General features: G+C 38.6%; 1 protein-coding gene across 2 annotated transcripts in view; it reads right to left on the minus strand.

Moving 5' to 3' along the window:
- The window catches only part of jmjd1cb (jumonji domain containing 1Cb), a 212,389-nt gene that overhangs the window by 94,376 nt on the left and 95,359 nt on the right, over positions 1–22,654 (minus strand). For both annotated transcript variants that reach the window (XM_061967130.1, XM_061967129.1), the window contains exon 2: positions 19,505–19,708. In XM_061967130.1, coding sequence (XP_061823114.1) covers positions 19,505–19,708 — 204 coding nt within the window. The remainder of the gene's footprint in view (positions 1–19,504; positions 19,709–22,654) is intronic.

Genomic DNA, 22,654 nt, shown 5'->3' on the forward strand with positions numbered 1-22,654 from the left:
CACAGCAGGTACAAAGTAAACACAAAATTAGCCTTAATCCCTTTTACACTTATTACTGGCCTGTTATGAAATTATAGCACCTATTTCTCCTGTCTGTGCCTCTCGGAAAATAGGACAAGGGAGAGCTCTGCCATACAAGGTTGGTGTGTATCAGCAGAGAGGCACTCAGCCAAAACAGCATGTAAGTGCATGTGTGTCAACTAAAGCGAGTGCCCCATTAGTTTTAATCCCCCTCTGCCGTTTGCCTTGGGTATAGAGAGGTGAGATATAGACGTGCACTGCTGTTGCATGCCAGTCAAGTCTCCATTCACAGCACTACGCCATGTGCAGAGATGTGTGTACAAAATACAGCAAAGCAAAAAACATATAAACCAGAGTCCTCACACTTTTTAGTTAATTGAAAAATTGAATATATACAAGAGAACAGTCAATTGCCCTTGCTCCGGTACTCATTTTGTTGACACAAAAATGTTTCTGAAAAAAAAATGAAGACACAGGAGGCGCTTCTTAATTATCTCAAGGGAGTTGGGACCACAGTCACCAAGAAAATGTTAGGTTACAAGCTTGAGAACTTGCAGAATCTGTTACCCCAAATTTCCACTGGATGTATATTAGCTGCTGAACGAATCTGACGTACGCCAAACCCACCGCCGCTCGGATGCACACTATTGGGGCTTTGCCATACAGCAAACAGGCTTCGTACACCTTTTCCAAGGCCAAATTCAAGCACTTTTTAAGGACTTTCAAGATCAATTTTACAGTTTTTCCAGTACCCTTTAAAAGGCGAAAACAAGTGTGAATCAATCCATAGCCTTGTTGTTTGAGGTCACCAAATGCTGTCTGTCGGAAAAATACGGAAAATCTGCTAAAACCTAAGCCTAACATTGAATCAACAGTTATCATTAACTGTATGGGGCATATAAAATGAAGCAGTGTTTCTGTAGACTATTCAATATCATTGGTGTTTGCAAACGTTGTTTACTTGTTTGTTTGTATCATCATCATTCATGTATACATCATACCGTACAAGAAATAACACTAATTATTATTGTTTACTTGTTTGTTTGTATCATAATTCATGCATACATCATGTTCATTAAAACGACAACCTGCCAGCATGATGGACCGACGCACCACTGTCCTCTCGGGGGCGACACAGAGCCGTATGGCATGACAACAACCTAATGTAAGGGCTAGTGCAAAGCCAACAGATCAAGCATGTCGCTTTCATTTTTAAGGAAACGTATTTTATTTTTTCCCATTCTATAATTAGCCTATTGAGTCAGACTGCCGAGAAATATGATGAACATTTCCAAGCATTTAAAAGCACTTCACCCAAAATTCGAGAATTTTTTCAAACCTTGAAAATACAACATTAAAATCCAAGCATTTTCAAGGTTTTTAAGCACTCGTACGAACCCTGAGCAAAGTAGCGAGGACCTTTACGAAATCTCGCAAATCTGCATGTAATCACGTGATAAAGGGAGTTGTAGTAAAACTAAACAATCAGTTTATTCTGTCCTTCAAGAGTTGAAGAAACTAATATACTTGGTCCTGCCCATTTGAGATACGTAACGGCTGCTGAACACCACGGAACGTCTCGAGCTTTGCCGTCCATCAATACCGACAGGCGGGCGTCCGTGACAGCTCTGACTTGACTTCACTCGCGGAAATTATGACAGTTTTTACCTTGCAGAACGACAACTTTATTTTTTTATTCGTAGCAAGCAACATAACATCGTCCCTGGCGAGCATTGTAGGGCATCTTAGTCTGAAAATGACATAATCACTGTGATAACGAACCCTGGCCGCAGTTCTGTTATTTACTCATCTGGACTGTGGAACCATTGGCACACATGTTTGTACGTCAGAAACTGACATTTGGGCTTTAAGTTTTATTGTTTTGTTTTTAATGTTTTATTTTTAATGTTTTGTATTGTGTTTTTATATGTTTAATGGATCTTAAGGTCTGCAATAAAGATTGATGATGATGATGATGATGTACACACGCACACATCTCTATTAACTCTCACTAACCACTCCCCTGCTTTCCTGGCACCCGTATCAGCTGGTATTTGACACAGGAAACCAAATAGCAGTCCAGGATATGCCTGTAATTTCAGTCTTTGATTTGACAAGGGGAAAGTTGACTTCAGGTTCGTTCAAGCCCATTAGGACATTTCAAAGTGTGAAATACGATCCGTCTTGAACACTGAGTGTTTTATTTTGAAAGTGAACCGGTGTTTGTCCCACACAAGCAGATTTGAGCTAAATTGATAAGCCGTGTTGCGCCGTCTGGTCAATTTTGAAGCTCTGCCTATATTTAGCCCAGGGATGTGGCACGGCAATGGCATGGTGTCGCTGTGCGCAGGGGGTTCGGGGGTGGTGGAAATCCACACATTGACTTGTAGAGGTGGGAATCATTGGGCACCTCACAATTTTTGACTTGTAGAGGTGGGAATCTTTGGGCACCTCACAATTCGAAAACAATTACGTTCCAAGAGCTACGATTTGATTAAAAATCGATCATTGATGCATCTTTAATTTATGTATATTGATGCAGTTTTACATTTCTGTTCATTTCACTAAATAAGCGTTTATCACTTAACAGTTAAATTCCGATTACATTTATTAAATTAAGGGAAATGTGTGCAAAACTGGAACATAAGTGCCCTAAGATAAAAGAGCTGGTCGGATCTCCGAACACCATCTGCACAGTCAAACAATCTGCTTTTGGGCTGTTTCTATTCTAATGGTTCGAGAAGACCTCACCACATCCAGGGGCCAACTATCAGTGACATGTGTCAAATAATTTTAGATGAGAACCCTACAGCCCTTAACCTTATCACTGAAGATGGATCACAGACGACAACACGGGAGTGGGGTCATATTATGATATTTTTTAAGTTTTACATTTAAAACACTTCCTTGTGGTCTACATAACATGTAATGGTGGTTCTTTGGTCAAAATGTTTTACAGACCGTCTTTAAGTCGCTTTCTGACCGTCTCTTCGGAATGTGTTGTTTTGTGGGCGGTGCTATTTACATTGCTCCACTTTGACAGTATCTTCTACCGTCATCTTTGTTGTATCGGTAGTTTTTTAGCACTTCCATAACGAGTGTACTGACAGATAAGTTAGAACTTTACACTACATTGTATTAGAAATGGCTACAGCGCAGGATTAATGTCCCAAAACAAGAGGATAGAGAAAAAGAAGGAGCTTATTGACTACGGCAAGGACTATAATGGCAGAAGCTTGCACATTTTTGAACTCATGCAGATCCCAAATACACAAAAACAGGAACCAAAAGGTAAGAAAAGTTGGTTTTGAATAATAGGCGAAACAAAACGGCAGATAATGTCTACTAATAAGTTCCATTTTGGGGTCCTTATATATAGTATCAATACCCGTAAATTGAAGCACACTACTTCTGACTACGGTATTTCTAATGTGTTGACAAACAAACAAAGCGGTGCCGCTTCGTATCTTATCAAAGCCGTACTAAAACATTTTGACAGATTTTGAGCACCAAGTGTAATGTTCTATATTCTAAATGAAACATCAAAGTTTTGGGTCTTGCTTGCAGAACTAATCCGTACATTAGTTATACCGGGTTATAAGGTGCCGCGCACGGTCAGTTTTGGAAAGGATTTTAAGTGTGCCTTATAGTCCAAAATATATGGTAGATTATGTTTTACAGACCGTCTCTTCAGGATGCACCATTTTGAGGGCGGTCTTATTTGCGTGGTTCCACTTCAACAGCGTCTTCCTCCTGTGATCCATTTTGTAGTTTTTAGCGCTTCCATAGCTAGTCCACTGACAGATATAAGTTCATACAAGGGTTGTACGATATACCGGTACTAATAAAGTACCGTGGTACTAATTAATTAAAAAAGGTACTATACTGCTTTTGTAAAATACCTGTACTTTTTTTCCCCCCCCATCAACATGAAGCGCTTCGTGGTGACAATGCTGGTATACGAGCCGCGGCACATGTTAGTAAACACACGCACACACAGAGCACTTGCAAACAGAAAAAAACGTAAAGACAGAAGATGGAGAATGGACGTATTTTGGTTTTAAAACTAACGATCAAGTATGTGGAGCTATAAACACTGGAGGGCCTCTCTGCAAGTGGTGCTTTAAAAAATACTTAGCTAGCTCATAGCTAGCTAGCTACTAACTACTTCCAAATCTCTAATCCTTGCCTCCATGGCAACAAATAAGCTACTGTACATTTCTTCCAAGTATCATCCCTGCAGGATGAGGAATAGCTAAACATGCTCCACTACACATCGTAGGAGGATACAATTGCTCAACGCTCACAGCGTTTCTGATTGTAAACAAATGGGTGGATCTACTCAAATATTGATTGTAATGATACCAAGTACAAGAGCCATATCTAGTCGATACAACAATGATTACATCAATATTTTTTTATTATCACAAGATCTTTCATTTTTGTATTGCTGATAAACTCAGAAAAAATATGTCTCTGGACACAGCAGAACTTTAATTATGACCAATGTATGACCCTGTTACTACTTGGTATTGGATCGATATCCGAAATTTGTAGTATCACCCAAAACGTATGTACCTTGTCCAACCCAGGCCTCTTATTGTGAAGTATCCAAACAACAGAAGAATAAGTGAATATTACATTTTAAAAGAAGTGTAGATAGAACATTTTAGAACAGCAAGCAACAAGATATTAACAGTAAATGAACCATTAGATTAATAATCCATTCATCCTTCAATTTTCTACGGCTTGTCCCTCATAATTTTGACAAAATAATACAATCAGAAATTACACAATATGTTACTGCCTTTGCAACCTGTTTGCTTATTTACTATTAAAATATAAGTTGTCTAGTATCATCACTATGTTATTTAATGCCAAATGTATTTGATTGCAATAAGAAACTTATGTTTAATGTATCATAATATTTTTTGTGAGAATAAAGCCAAACATTCTATTTTTTGTGGTACCCTTCTTTTTGAAAACTATCAAAAAGTATTGAAAAGTATCGAAATACAATTTTGGTATCAGGACAACCCTAGTTCAAACTATACGCTACTTTGTATTGAAATAGCAACAGTTGAGAATGCATGTGCACATACGAGCCAGTCTGGGCCCCAACAAGAGGATAGAGAAAAAGAAGGAATTTATTGACTAGAGCGTCGATGTAAAGAATGACCATTTGTAATGTCTGTGCGTTCTTGGATACAACACTAATGCCATTGTCATTATTTGTAGAATTTGGTTTTCAGCCAATCCTTTGGAATGGGTTTAAGGAAAATCGAGATACCGATGTATAAAAAAATGTTTTTTAAAAAGCATTTGTAAAAGAGTTTTTTTTAATTCCGTTCACAAACGTGTCATTTCCTAGTAGAAATTCAGAAGAAATACATCAGCTGAGCTCTGAAGGCAAGATTGTTGTATAAATATTTCCACAATGCCTCCATGGTTTGATTTCAAATTCTTGGAACTCATGCAGATCCCAAATACACAATACAGGTACCAATAGATAAAAACAGTTGGTTTTGCATAATAGGTCCCCTTGAAAGGGAAATTGCATTGTTTTTATTATTTTGCCTATAATTGAAAATGCCGATGTGAGACAAGAACACATCTTTTGTTTGGTAAATTTACAAAAACGACTAAATAAGCGACGGCTAACAATAAACAATACAGCTAATGGGAGCCATCCATTCCACCTATAAAGCCATCTTAAAAAACATCATAAAACTGCCAACAATACTTCATTTACATGCCGTGACGTGAATATTAACCAAGTATTAGCGACATTATTAAAAAAGGTAATGCCGAATAACAAGTTTTAGTAACTCTGCAACTTGATCACGTAAATAATGAATGCAGCTTTTGACAAGCTGAACCGTTGCGCTGCTGCATCGCATTGAAGTTGGTGAAAGTTTGTGCTTGGTTATAAATCATGCATTGAATTCAACTAAGAGCCAAACACAATATACTTGTTTGCTCCTCAGCATGTTTTACCTGAGGAGTGAGGCTTATGCGGAACTCATTATTTAAATAGAGAACACAAGTCGGGTGCTGAAAGATATAAACATCCCATCAGTCTGCAACCCAGTTAGACTAAACATTGTACAGTAAGTGATTGTTTTATTACGTTTGTATGTTTGTAATAGCATTGCTAAGTGATAAACAAGTGTGGACCAAGTGTGAACCTGACCTGTGTGAATGTGTGTGTGAATGGGTAAATGTGGAAGTAGTGTCAAAGCGCTTTGAGTACCTTGAAGGTAGAAAAGCGCTATACAAGTACAACCCATTCATTCATTCATTCATTCATATCAGTCACTCACAGTGATGGCATTGAACATTGAATAAACACAAACACTTTTTTTCAGCAAAACAATAATATGGTCATTAACATGTTTAGAAATGTTAAGTAGAGAATGCTTGTTGCGGTCTGTCCTTATGTGTTTCCTTCATGTGCCCTTGGGTGGTGTCTGGTCATTGGGATTCATTTTGTGTCTTTGACAGGATTCTGCACTGAGCGTCTTTAATGAGTTCAGACAGTGCACCATGCTCCCAGAGAGTAATGATGTAATAAGTGGATCAGAGATGTAACCACACACACCGCCACATTCAGACAAGGTTAGAGTGAATACTGTGTGTTCTGAGAGAACAATAGGCTGATGTAGAGAACATACTGGCTTCTAGGCTTCAAGAACATGTCATCACAAGCCACTTGTTCACTCTGAGCAACACTCAACATGGAATGAACTAAACCATAGTACCCGCCTTGAAAGGAGTATTGCTAAGCATGAAAATTTTAGAAATAATCTTGAACTGACAAAATGGAAACGAAACATGCGACTGTGAAAACTGGTGTAGTGTGTAGTGACGGCATGTTGCTTCAGTAGTATGGTCGCATTATTGATAAAATGAGAGAACGACAGAGTAATACAACACGAGCCCCGTAATTTGCTTTTCAGCTGTTTGATTACAAGGTGTCAGGGACAGGAAGCCTAATGACACCCCTGCGGCTAAGCACAACAGTCAGGCAAATAACTAGATAAACACTCACTATCAGCTCTATTAGATTCTAGATGAGACACAGACAAAATCAGTTGGACACCGCCAGTCAGCTGTGACTAGTGTGTCTGTTTGTTGCAACGGAATACTAGATACACCATTAATTTAACAAAGAGCTTGTAATACAACCCTAATTGCTCATATTGTGGCCTCCACTTTAATAGAGGCCATGTCTCAATCAAAACTTATGTTAGCCAAAATGTGTCGATATTGTTTAAACCTTGGAAACCTAGCCAAGCATTACTTTTGTGCATTTTGTCGTTTCATCCACATATTCTGTTTTGATGATTTAAACAACGACAGACAAATTATACTCGACAGTGACGACAACTCAGTGCGTGCAGAAATTATGCTGAAAACAATAACAATAATAATAATAAATTATACAACAACAACAAGGGAACAAGTGAACAACTGGGCACAGTAGTCCAGAAGCAGACTATTGCCTCTTTAAGAACAAGGTAAGCCTACTTGCAATTTTATTCGTAGTAATACAGACGTGTTCACACTACTTTACCTACATAAAATAAAAAACATTGATGGGAAAACAGAATTATTTAGACTAATTTAGACATTGAGCGCATGTAGAGTCCACCATTTGCGTGATATACCAATGGTGTGTTCAAGGTGTAGACGAAAGTCAGAATTTTAATCAAGTTTTCAAATTGAATCGGATCGCGGACTGAGTGCTTTCCATGCCCTCATTTATGCCCTCCCGCCCTGCAGGGAAGGGTTGGGTTGGTGCCCCTTTGCCCCATGGCGCGGCTGTTGGCAACACATCCAACATGTCAGGTCATCCGCGGAGAACAACAACTGATAAATGGTAATAGTAGATTATTGGGATATATGGAATTCTGGGGTGTTAAGAGGAACAACAATGTACACCGAACTGAACCGAAAGACCAGACGGTGGATTTAGTGAACCGTTCAACCTCTACAGTACATGTATGTTTTTTCGCTTAAATTATCCTGCCTTTTACATGTACGTATAAAAACCTACCATACTTCTAATTGTTTTAAAAAAAAAAGATTTTGTTCTGTCAAATATCCACAACAAAATGTACATTATATTACATCCTATATGCCGGGAGGTGCATTAACAGGGGAGGTGTCATTAGGTTTGTGTGCCTTTGAGTATGTAGGAGAATGTTGTGTCGATAGAGGCCACGTCACACACCGACTGAACAACAGAACAGACTGGTAAGCAAACAAATGTGTAAGTGGACCGCAGAGGCAAAAGAGGCTTCTAAAACTTTACGTTCCTAATGTAAATATTTAAAAACTCCAGGAAAATATCAACATTTTCAGTGTACGACTTGTAATGCAACACACCAATCTCAAAAGTATCTGTTCATACTGTTGTGACAGTTCTGTAGGTTTCAAAAGCCTACTTCAGAGGTGCCAATAATTGTTGTTTGCAATCCATGAGCCCCAAATTACAGTCATCAAGAGCTCCAATACAAACACACTTCCAAGCTTCACAATATAAGCGCTAACCCCGGATTTCCCCTGGATGCGTACTTGCTGTTGAAAGGCTACGCTGCGTCTCTGTTTCTCGCCGCCCATCTATGCCCACCGGCACCGTCCATAATGCGCGCTAATTTCACTTGACTTGTGCAAAAGTTGACAGCTTTGCCTTACTGAACGACTATTTTAATTTATTTAGTGTCTGTGCATGACCTCCTGTCCCCATCAAGCTGATTTTTGCTAATTTTATCCGCCGTCCACCAAAAATAGAAACTCTGCATGTGGCAAAAGACTGCAGACTGGCAGCGGTGTGCCGGTGCCGTGCACAGTGCATCCACAGGTGGTGCAAAACCATCACATTTAATACGCCATTGAACCAGTAGCCGTTGTGCGTTTAGTGGAAATCTGAGGAAGCATTAGCTTGCATTACTTTTACCTAGGGCGGTGAAATTTAACATGCTTGGACATTACAAAAAATAAAATGAATGCATTAATTATGTATATACACTAGGGTTGTACGATATATAGGTATTCATAAAGTACAGCGGTACTAATGAATTAAAAACAGTACTATACTGCTTTTAAAAATACCAGTACCGGTACTTCTTTTTTCCATCGACATGTGCGCACTGCGGTGACAATGCTGGCATACAAGCCGTGGCGCATGTTAGTCAACACACACACACACACACACACACACACACATACAAGCACACGCACGTACAGCACTTGCAAGCACAAACAGTGCAAGGACAGAAGATGAAGAATGGACATATTTTGGCTTTCAACCTAACAATAAAGAAAGAGCTATAAACACTGAAGCACTGCTCTTTCTGCAAATGTTGTTTCAAAACATAGCGGTTAACGTCTCTCCATAGTGTTTTAGCTACTTCTAAATCAATAATCTGCGCCTCTATTGCGACATATAAACTATGTTTCCCACAAACATCATCCCTACAGGACAAAGAATAGCTAAACATGCCTCAGTACACAGTAGGAGGACACAATAGCTCACAGTCACCGCCAACAGCAAGCTCGTGCTCCCAGAGGTGAACAAAAGGGTGAGTCTACACAGATATCGATTGTAACAATATCAAGTAAAAGAGATGTATCTAGTTAATACTACAATGATTACATCAAGATGTTTTAATCACAAAATCTTTTTTCCTTTTTTTTTTAAATTTTTATTATGTTTCTAAACTTAGGAAATACATCCCCATGAGGACTTTAAATATGACCACTGTATGATCCTGTAATTACTTTGAATCAGATTGATACCCAAATTTGTGATTTCACCCAAAATGTTTCACAAGTACCCTTCACATACAACAACATAATTTTACAGATCAGTGACGGTTTCACCCCAACCAGACAATGTCCAGGACAAGTATTAGGTTGTGTTTAAAATACTGTTCACAAAATGTTCACCTACAGCTTTGTCAAAATGCTCCCTGTTAACACAGAAATTTAGAAAGGACTTCAAACACTAAAAAAAAGAAACACGCGCCATCACGTATACAATTAGAAGGGCCCCAGGTCAAACAAATGTAGCTGTAGAGTCCTTGTCAATGCTTCTTCTACTTCTTCACTAAGCAGCAAATGTAAGGGTACAATACCACCACCCCAGCAAATTAAGTTATGGTGCCTAAAACTCATTCAGCTGATAATGTCACTACACGCAATTGCACACTTTGTCCTTTTGTATACTGACATTTTTTGAAATCCAAACATTGTTTGTTTTATAGTCTAGCTTATTTTGATTATTTTAAACATTGCATGCCTCTGTGTGTTTCTACCCTTTCAAGATGCTGGAAATGTGAAATTCTCTTTGGAGATGAATAAATATCTACAGTATCTGTCAAATGGTAATACAACATTTAAAGAGGACCTATGATGATTATAATCTGCATTTCTTGTGGTCTAGAAATTATGTATTGGATGTGCTCTAGTGTAAATTTTGCTCCACTGTCACATTTACAGTATAACCTACTTTCTGTGCATATCTGCAAGCTGTTGGTTTTGTGGAGGCGTTACCAGATTGCAAATGAAACCACACCCCACCCTCTCCAAAGGTTTTAGAAAGTAACTTTTAAAACTGTGCACTGTTAAACATAAATCTTGACTGTCAAAATAGGGCAAAATATATTTTTGACAAACATAACCTATGTGAATATGGGTAGTGTCAGTGCCTATTTTGTTCTCAATATGCTGATACGCTAAGAAAATGGGTTGCAACATTAGCACGGCTGTGATGGCAATGTGAAATGTATAGAGACAGCCAAAACTCATGATGAAATAATTAATCATTCGTGTTTGCATATTGTGGACTACATGTACCAAGTTATATGGCAATCTGAAACATTTGAAACAGTAGCCTATAGGCATACCTTGGTAAAATGTCTCCTCTTTAGTTTTGGCCGTACATTAGGCTGCTAATCATGCTCTACTTATTTTCACCAGTATAACCATTGCTAGCGTTGGCTGTAGTTAGTTTTAGTCTTTGTTTTTTGATAGTACTGACAATAACCATATGATTGCCATTTGTTGTGATATTGTACGCAGGCATGAGGTACTTCTTCCTGAAAATAGCCAAATTTCTGTGTAAAATGTGTTGGTTAGAGATGTGTTATTGACAAAACGCTTGTCTATTCCGCTATTATGGTCCCAGCACTTCAACCCATAGTAAGAGGCAGTGGAAGTTTGAAGTTCCTTAGGCCCGTTTACACTAAGCCGGATAAGGTTATCCAGGGTAAATCACACCTAATCTTATCCGTGTCCACACACAACAATGCCACCATTTAAGACCCCCGCCCCCCTCCGTCCACCGGCGCAACCAAGTATGCATGCGCGAAAAAAACAACAAAAAAACACCTGAGCGTCCATCTGCTTCAAGCTCTCCAGTAGATGACTTTACTTCACTGTGAAGTTATTTAAAAGAGCTATATTGTAAATCGTTTGCTGTGCAGTTTTGTGTGCAAAGTTTTTAAATAGAAATGTATCTCCTTTGAACAATATCCAGTGTTGTGGTATTTCAATTAACTAGAATACAGTGTGCTGTGGGGTTCTATTGTAGTGAATCACACCTGAGCCATGATAAATTAATCAAATCTTGAATCGACATGAGAATGTAGACAATGCGATAAAGAACATTTTACAACAATTCCAACAATTAATCTGGACAGAGAATACCCAAAGTATTGTTGTTGTGGGTTCATTCCGCCGTTGGGGTATTATTTTGTGAGATATGGCGTCAGGGGATAAGCTGGGTCACCCAAAATAAAAAAAGGGACCGGATCTTCATCTTTCAGCAGTTGTTTGGGACACAAGGGGGTGGTTCCATCTTTCATCTGCGCGCTAATGGCAGAGTTAGCGAAGATGCGGGCATCATGCACGCTGCCTGGCCATTTCACAGTCACACCCATAAAGCAATATTTATAGTCACACACTGGCTCTATCACATCCACGGGAGGAAGGGACGAAGTTTTTCAGTAAATAGACTCACAGCTGCGAAAGTTCTCTTGCCGTCTGAGAAGTGTTGTATCCAAAATAGCTGCAATCGCCTGTTGCCTTTTCTTAAGGTATTGATTTGTGATTTCCAAAAGCGCCTGTACATGTACAAGAAGGAGAAACACGGACATGTCTGGACGATTCGCCTCCATCTTTGTTATGGCGCATTCTTTCTGGTGTCTCTTCCTGTGTGGAGCGCGGTCTTTCTGGCGTCACTTCCTCTCCAAACTCACTTTGTAAACGATCAATGAGTCCATACAAAGCTAAGTGCCGGAGATTCAAGAAATACACGGCTGACTTACCCATGTAAAAACTTTTCCAAAGAGGGGGACCTTAAACGCTGGTTTAGTGTGGCTGAAACGGGGCTTAGGCTAAATAATTATTCATTTAAGGGGTTAAACGACTTAGTGTAGACATGGCCTTAGAGTAGCCCAGTCGATCGAGCTGGGTCGGCTGCGTATCTGGCAACCTCAGTCAAGGATCGGGGTAGGGGACTACAGAATTTCGACCGTGATTGCAGTACCATTTCTGGCCAGATTCTTACATATGGCTCCTTTAATGTCCAAATAAGTACGTCCTACCTCGCTGTGACGTGACAACTAGGGCTGTGCATTGAGCATTAGGCATTAATGCCCAGCCATAGACGGCATGGCTCAGGTGGTAGAGTGGCCGTGCCAGCATTTTAATGGTTCCCGGTTCGTGTCCTTGAGCAAGACACTTCACCCTTGCTCCTGATGGGTAGGTTAGGGTCTCGCATGGCAGCTTCTGCTATCAGTGTGTGGATGTGGATGTGAAAGTGTGACTGTAAAATAGTGTCAAGGCACTTTGAGTACCTTGAAGGTAGAAAAGTGCCATACAAGTATAATCCATTTAACATTTATTTATGGGAACAATGCCTTACACTCCGCTTCTCATGGAATAGTCAAAATTTTTAAACGTTGATTCCTATTTTCGATGCTCAGTCTGTAAATAAATAAATGATGTACACCAGAAGAATAAGCTCACACAGAGGCTGCTGGCAGCCAACTGTATCTTCATACACCATGTGGAGCTGCTCCCTCCAAGTTAATAATCCTCCATTGTGGAAAATAAACTGCAGTTCTTAAGTTTTTTTTAATATCTGGAAGACTGGAGGACGTGGCTAAATATATTACATACAGAGGGAAGCAAGCAAGCTAATTGCTAAGCTAGCCACTAAACTATCTTGAAACAACAAAGGTGCTTAGTAAAGTTTAAGAAGTATAGATAGAATCACATTGCAGCAGAAAGTAAGCAGTTGTTAAAGGGAAATTAAAAAGTAGACTAATAAAGTTAGAGAGATGATCATATAAGAACTGTTATAGAGTGCTCTGTTGCTGTTGAACCATCGCTGTCAGGCACAAAAGTAGAAAGAAAACAGATTGATTCATCAATTTATCATTTCGATACCAACGGTAGAATCAATATATAATAAATACTAGTGTGGTTAGTAGGGATGGGAATCGAAAACCTGTTGGTTCCCAGTGTATCAATTCCTTGTAAACGCTTGCCAATTTTACAAACAATTCCCTTAACAATGCCAGTTGATGGGAACAACGTCATTACACAATGTGCTTAGTGACGTCAGACAGCAAAATGGCGGCACTCGGTCGGAACAAACACTCCAAAGTTATATTTTACAAGAAAAGATTGCAATAGCGCTACTTGTAATAATTGCAAGTTGGGCTGGGCGATTATATGATCGTGATCATTGATCACAATTAATTTGATTTCGATCACGGGGATCAGCTGGTAGCATAGTTCCTCAACCAAACATGGCGGGTATGTCTGTTAGAAGTTACCGCAGTTGTAACCAGTAGGGAACCAACGATGCTTGGTATGATCATGCACGGAACAATCCACCTTTATTGACCGTGATCCTGTGTGTGTGTTTGTGTACATTTGCGTGTGTTTGTGTGAAATTGAGTCCGTGTGCGCAACCTCCAGTTCCAACGACGTGAAAGTCAGGCACCTCACGATATAATTAATGTTCAATCGTGTTGTGCTTCTTCCCCTTACACAGCTGGAAGTACAGCCCAGAAGAACTAAATAAAGAAATATGACTAACATTAGCATAGAAGTTGAAACACAACATTTAAAAAGGAGTAGCGCCGTTAGTTTCACTATCTGCTGCAGCTCCCCAGTAATCCTGCCCTAAATGCGGACTTGCAGGCACTCAGAATGTCTATGTGACTGTATTGGTCCCGACAGAGAATCAACCCACCCACTAATTTAATCAAATAAGGTTGTTGGTTGTTTTTTTTAGATAAAAATGTTTGTTTGTGTCTGCAAAGATTACACTCCTCTGATATAACACGTTCTAAAAAAACACTGCAGACAGACGCTTTGTGTTCTTTATGTTTGTTTGTGAATACAAAAACATTTTGTTTCTGAAATAATCATTAAACTTGCTTTATGTGTTGGTAAACACTATTTTACAGTACTTCAAATTCAAACTGCACTTTAATGTATTTTCTTTCAATGTAAGATACAGAATGTGGGTTTTAAGAATTCCACAATCTGGGTCACTGCTTGTTGTTTACCAAAGCACCGGTGAGAAGCACTGGCGTATACAAGTAATTAAAGAATACAAATAATAATTTACCATTTGAAAGTGTTGTTTAGTGAATGTTAACTTAAAATAAAAATCTTATAGTATTCAATAGACCATTTATAATTTGTTTACTGCAGAATGTTTGTAATGACAAGCAAGAAAACAAAATAACTTTGAGAGGCTAGGCAAAAAAAGTTGTACTCTTTACCCCCACAAAACGTACCGAAAAAGAAGCAAAACCGTGGCTCTAAAACCAGGTATGGACCGTAGTGTTGGTTCCCTGTACTGTTGCATACAAATATATATATATATATATATATATATATATATATATGAACAAGAGGACAGTTGTCAACTGTAAGTATATATTACCTCGATCAAACATGGTGGAAATGTATGTTATAAGACACTGCAGTAGTAAACAGCAGGGATGCAACGGTACCCGTTATAATCCTGCACGGGACAATCCGCTTTACTAAAAAAAAAAAAAAGAATTGTGATATTAATTGAGATCGGATGATATGAAAAAAATAATTGTGATAATTTTTTTGCCATATTGCCCAGCCCTATTTGCAAGATTGCTATTTTATCAAGGAGAGGACATACAAGCAATATGCTGAAACGTTTTAACCCACAGCATGCACCAACTATAAATGAAAGTTGTGTTTTTGACCCAGTTCGATCTCCTACCAGCAGCAGTAACGCTAGCACGTCATCTGCCGTAAATACAACAGGTACTACTCACCGCCTATCATGTTAGCGCTGTTACCTGTTAAATTGAATTTAATGCCTTCTCGTTTAGATGAACAAGACGGGAGACACTGGAACCACATTTTCACTCATTTCCGTTATAAAGGTAAAATTCATAAAATTAGAAAAGTGTGTAAAAGTCCATTCATGTCAGCAATTCAACTTTAAATGTGAAACTAATATGGGATATCAACTCATGCAAAGTGAAATATGTCAAACCTTAATGTATTATTACAATGATGATCATAGCTTACAGTTTTTGAAGACTTCATATTTTCTGATATTTTCAATTCAAGGTTTTTATAAGCTGTAAGCCATAATCATCAAAATTATAATAAAAGAAGGGTTGAAATAGCTTGAGTTGCATGTTATGTATATGATAGTTTATTTTCTTTTGATTAATGTTTATAAACTAATAATGACCTGGACCCAGGATGACTCTCAGGGCAAAAAAACTAAGGACTTAATAGATAGTATGTTTTTTTTGAAGTTGAGTTATTGTGAATTATTGCCTTTGTTTTTCTCAAACAACTGTATGTAATAAAAGAAAAAAATTAGTTAAATATTGTGTTGAAATTGTTACACTGTCAGTAGCACTCACCATAAATAATTAAATGAAAACTACAGTTAATAATAATCAGTATCGACCGATTTGACTTGGCTGATACTGATTGGCAGCATAAACCTCTGATCGAAACATCCCTATCTCTAATACATAAACAACAGGATTTGCGTAAATGTTTATTTTTGAAAACCTCATAATAAAAGTGAAACTGTTATTAATGTGTACTCCTGTGAAAGCAAACTACATAACGTTTATAGTCAAGTTCAAAGGATTGATATTTATGCACTGGCGACATGTCCAGGGTGTACCCTGCCTTCCGCCCATGTGCAGCTGGGATAGGCTCCAGCACCTCCCGCGACCCCATAAGGGACAAGCGGTAGAAAATGGATGGATGGATGTGAGAATAGTACATTTTTGACCTTGAATCTTTAAAAAAAATCACAATTGAGAATTGTTGGCAACCAGAATCAAAACGAGAGACCCGAGTCAGAACCAGAAACGTCCAATTTCAAACGATGCCCAAATTTAGTTACAAAATAGCCATATTGCAAAACACTACGAGCACAGGTATCCAAAATTGCGTGCAAACTTACGCTAAAATGTATGAAACTTGTGATTTGATGCCATGGCTGTGTTTAACACGAGTATCTGACATTGTAACAGCATTCGTAAGTCAGAAAAGACTAAACTCATTTTAGGTTTAAAAAATATAGTATAGCGTGGTGTTTGTGTAGTAGTGCCATCCAGTAGAGTACATCAAAGTCTTCTTTATATTAATCTAATTTAGTAATACAGTATAATGCTACTGTGATATACTGATGTGCTGTATAGAACAAAGACAACATCAACATCAAATTAAAGCACAAAAATAATACAGACTTACAATCGGTGAGAGCCTGCTTGGTTTCCAAAAGAAGATTATAATATTTAGGTTGCTGTATGCAGGTGACAGGCAGTGGGTTTTTAAACCATCCAATTTTTCGTCAGGGCCGAAAATCTTTAAAAGTCAAAAGTCTTTAAAGTAGAGCTACAATAATTCAGTTAAATCATAAATTCGATTGGGGAAAAAAAACATTAATTAATATTCCGTTTTGATCAATAGGTTTAACTAACAAAATTCCAGACCGGATGGAGTGCACTTTAAATAGGCAAAGCACCATTTCTGCATGGCCGCTGCAATAGAGAACATGGGAGAAGTGGTGTGTGGCTGCCGTTATCTGACTTTTTATCAATGCGCACATGTTAAAAGTACAATTTGAATGTGGGTGATTTGCATTTATTAGGCAAAATAAGAATAAAGGTTTTGGCAAGCAGAAAATTTGTGTTATATTTCCTTTTTTTTTCTGAAACACTCATTCAAGCTATAAAGGGTGTTTTATACATTTACTTTATTAATCAAACAAACTCATTGATAGATTACGTGATTACTAAAATAATCGAGAGCTGCAGCCCTACTTTAAAGCTGCTGTATGTCACCGGCTCGAGATTATACTTTGTTAAAAATATCCATCCATCCATTTTCTATAGCTTGTCCCTCTAATATCTAAATAAAAATATCAAAATACACACCCAATAGCTAGCATATGTTCCCAATAGTGGTGTAAAATAACAGATTGAATGAATGTCTATGTTTGTCACAATTAGAAGTTAAACTTTGTAAATTATTCTATACGGGCCAGAGGGAATGTTAGATTTACGCAGCATTCCTCAGAGCTCGCCCACCCACAGGAGAGAGCTTCGCAAATGAAAGGATTAAAAAATGGATGAAATGACTGCCAAGTCTCTGTTCAACAGGTGAGCCAGATCAAAAATGACATAGGCCCATAATATTTGTAATCTGTGCCAATATTACAGCGGACAACAGGTACAACAAGAGCTGTGCTGTTGACTTGTGACAAACCGCCGTTGCCTTGTTTTGGTGTGAAGTCAAAGGTCGACAGGAAAAGCAATACATTTGTCCGCGCTACAAGAAAATAAGTGCCCCCCGGTGTACGAGGGGCACACGGTGTGGGACCAATAGCCACATTACAGAATGTGCAAGGACACTGGGACTTCACATGTAGATGTGAAAATACAAAAAAGAAAACCAATTGTGGAATCAGTAACTAATCTAGTTCATGCAACTTAGTCACTTGTTAAGTGTGCCCTTACTTGGGGTATTTTGACCGAAGCATGTAACAGGCAAGAGAAAAAAAACAAAAAAAACCTCTTCTTTGTGACACTGTCATATGTTATAACATTTCCCTAACTGTAGTCACAATCCTACCTACACAGCCTGGAGTAGACACGTTAAACAGATCTGGGTGCAGTACTGTGGCGAAGGAGGAAACATTGCCTCAAATGTTACCACATAAGAGTAGGTTGGTGAATATTTGCAAATGAGTATGCTAACAAAGGTATACTAACTAATAAGCAGAGCTACTCCCAAGCCTACAGCCAGCAAATGTTCATTTTATATCAATTGGTGTGAATGCATTTGTGATGGTGTGGAATTTGCTGTTGCTATGGCAATGATAGCAACAGGGCATTGATCAGACAAATGAGTGAACCAATACAAAGTAGAGGATTCAGAGGAGAGGAAAACAGGCAGAAAAAAATGTCTGTAAGACTCAGAAAGCTTATCTCCAATGGATGTACCAGATGGCGCTGTACACACTGCTATTACATAATCAAAACAGCAAGCCACATTTTTATGCACAGACACTCTCCGCCGCATTCAGGCACACACACAAACATGGATCAGAGCAAAACCCTTATCATTTAGTTCCAACAAATACCAATGTGTCTACATACACCAGACACACTGTCATGTAGTTGTGGATAATGACACACAACATTCATACTAAAAGCAAAATGTACAGTACATTGTAATTTTCAGATTTTAACTTGAAAGTGGCCTATTTGCTGCAAGTCTTGCACATCAGTACCTATTATTATACAAAAAGAGGAACTCGATACTGCGGAGTATATTGCAGTGTGATTATACTAGAACCTGCTTAACTGCCTTACTGAAATTTGTTTTACTGCTTTTATTACATGCTGTGGATGAGATGTGATAGTCACCAAGGTCTATGTAGGACTTCCAAAAGTTCCATTATGACTAAAGTATGAAGCCCAACTTGGCACAAAACAGATATGTAACTAGCCTGCGTCATGGTGCCTCCTGGGGAACAAACCACTGCTTGAAACTCTTAAGGTGTTATGGACTGAGGTTTACACACGTTCTACCGCAAAGCCACACTAGCTGGCATCTATTACACTCAACTGTATGAAGACTAGCTCAAATATGATTATTACTGAAGATCCAATACTTATTGAGCTCCACTAAGCAAATGTAAACTGTGATAAAGTGTAGCAAGACTTCCATTGTTTTTCCAATACGAAAACTTAAAATGAAGTTAGAAAAAATCTCAATATTTAATCAATACGATTGAAAACTTTCTTTAGAGCTTTGAGAATGTTTTAAAAGTCAGAGACAAGAACAGCCTTTTAAAAACTGCAGACTTTTGTGGCGGTTGTGCCATTTCTATATACTGTACATGCATCAAAAAATAAATTCTTACCAGGGCAGGCCACTGTATGTGCGTAACCTTGATTCCTTGCAGCAGGCCTTCTGCTCCTCCACCTGCTCCCTCTCCTCCTGCTCCGGTTCCTTCCTTCCTCTTGGCCCAGACCAGCTGGTGCTCAAGTAGAAACAGCTGGAAATCCTCATAGACCTTCACCCACTCACGGTTCTCCCACTCCTGGTCATCAAACTCTACATATACCTGTGACATACAACACAAATTGTAACAATTAGTCAACATTAAAGATATCTGCTATGCTTCATCGCTACATCCAGTAACATGACCCCAAAAAGCATGACTGGCAATAAAAAGAGGAATGCAAAAAAACAATAGGAGGTAAACTGAAGCCAAACATTTTTTTGGGGGGCGGGTGTCAAACTTATCTTCACTGAGGGCTTTTTAGGTGCCACCAACGGGCCAGCTGTAAGATAGTTAATGTAATGAAATGTAATGTAAAATAAAAGTAACTACACCTAACATGTCATTAAATAACTGTCTTGTATGTATTACTTATTCAAGTTACAAATACAACATATACGTATGGTGTATGGTGAATACACACTTTAATGCAGCATAAACTTATGTTTTAGATAATTGTTAAGCTGGTTAATAGAAACATTGACCAATGAGGTTCCTGTCAGAGAACACAAGTTCATCAACTCATCAACTTAATGTGCATGTTATGTACACAGAGTGGATTAAATTCCTTTAATTTAGGTCAGTTTAGTGTCTGAAATAAACACAATATCTTATCACTACTCTGTTATCCAATGAAACAAACTCAAAGTATGTCATCAATCAATCATCCATTCGTTTTCTACCGCTTGTCCCTCTTGGGATCACGGGGGTTCTGAAGCTTTTCCCAGCTACACTCGGGCGGAAGGTGGACGTACACCCTGGACAAGTCGTCACCTAATCGCAGGGCCAACACAGAGACAGACAACATTCACACTCACATTCACACACTAGGGTCAATTTAGTGTTGCCAATCAACCTATTCCCAGGTGCATGTCTTTGGAGGTGGGAGGAAACCGTAGTACCCGGACGGAACCCACACAGTCAATCAAAGTTTATTTATATAGCTCTTAATCACAAATGCCTCAAAGGGCTTCAGCAACTCCTATGCATAGAAAGTAAACATCAATACAAACAGCAGCAGTCACATACATACATTAATCATATTGTTGTCTCAAATCAACCATAATAGTTATTCACTTAGCAGTCAGATACTATTTTCTAAAATTTCAAATTTGATGTAAAAACATCAATAAACTTCAGCAATTATGCATTACGGAACACAGTAGGAGTGGGAAGAACTGTAAGGGGGAGCACAAAAGAGGAAGGAATCATATCACGTATTAGATTAGGACACATCAGACTGAATAAGACATTGCACCTTATAAACACACACCCAATAGGATTATCAGTGGAACATGCAATCATTCATTGTGGGAAATACAGTACAGAAAGGAAAAAATTAAGAGAGGAAGTCAGAAGACATGGATAGAAGGTTACCATCAAATGAGTACTCCGCAGCAACCACATTTTTTTAGTGACGTTTCTACAAGAGTGAGGTGTGAGGGAGGGAGAAGGGAGGAAACTCTGGTTCACACTCCACTACAATAGGTGGCGGTCATGCACCTTCACTGTTGAGTGCCTTGCCATTAAACAAGAAGGAACGAATGAAGGAAAAAGCAATTAGTGCTTTGAATATGTCTATTACAAAAAATGACATTACAGGCCAGGCCATATTTGGCACATCTGTCATAAATGCATCAGGGCTATCGGACAATGTGAAGCAGTGGTGTAGAGGGTTGTCAACAACCAGGGTGAATAGAGTACTTGTGACCTTTAATTAGCGCTACGGTATTTAACATCAGCAAAACCAGAGGTACAGCGGTACCTCGGCTATTATCTCAAAATGTTGATTACCAATAGTTTTAGGTACTTGTAATTTGTCTCGTCTTTTTTTTATGATTAACTTGCGATCATAATTTAAGCTACGAGCCTTCAAGCCGCTAGAGGGCGTGGTAAATATCAAATGAACGCCGTTTATTCATCCTCAAGCGAAAATGTAGGCGTCGGTAGCAGCAACAGAAAAAGGAGACAACAAAACAATCAGTTAATATCGAATATAATAAAAGTAGAGTACAGACACTAATATATTCATTGTAAGTCAGTTGATGATTTCGATAATACAGTTGAGGTACTACTGAATGTGTCAAAAAGTTTGAAGTCACAACTTGGCTTGTAGCTGCAGGTGTAGAATGGTATCAATAGGCTTGGTTCAGAACTTTAGAACCTTAAACAATGGCCATGACAGACAGAAATGAAGATTTTACAGGTTGCCACTGCTATTGCTCCTATATTTTGTTGCTCTTTGAATATTTGTGGCAGTGAGTGCACATTTGTTGACCAAAAAACACAATAACCAGAGTTAAAAAGTTGTTTGCATTTTACAGAAATTAGGGATTCCTTATAAACCAAAAAATCGTGTTAGGGGTTTAGCTACTGTCCGTAGTACCCTCCAAATCCAAATCTTCATTTCGTTGTATAGCACAATAAACTAGGCAATTGTATGATTCCAACTTTATGTATTTTGAAAATGGTTATAGTAAAAAAGAAATCCATTTATTTTCATCAGTTTATTTTCAGTTCTTTTATGTAATGGCTACAATAGAATATTATAGTCTGCATTATATAAGATGTACACAAGTAGTATCTGTAATTGGATTCTATAAGCCATTAGATCCTAAACAGTCACTCCATTCCATGTTTTCTCATGTATGGCCCTATAGAACTCTCCCCTCCCCCATATCTCTCATCCATAAGCAGAGAGAGGAAGCGTGCTACAGGGATCAACGGGTGCATCTCTCCTCAGTCACCCTCCCCCTCTGCTGTAATGTACTACTGCAGTCACACGAGTGATCACTCTTAAACCGGCAGACAGAAGCTCAATCTGTCCTTTGTTTATTATTGCTGCTGCCCCTCCTAGAGTCACAACAGTCATCTATCCTTCAACAGTCTGTCAGTCTGCACACCGTGCCCTTAATCATTGTACCCCCAACTATTGAGTAATTACACCCTTTCAGTTGCATTGGTCATGGACAATACCTGGACATACATTAATCTTAATTTATGAGGGAC

The sequence above is a fragment of the Nerophis lumbriciformis genome, linkage group LG11 (genome assembly GCF_033978685.3).
Source record: "Nerophis lumbriciformis linkage group LG11, RoL_Nlum_v2.1, whole genome shotgun sequence".
NCBI lineage: Eukaryota > Metazoa > Chordata > Actinopteri > Syngnathiformes > Syngnathidae > Nerophis > Nerophis lumbriciformis.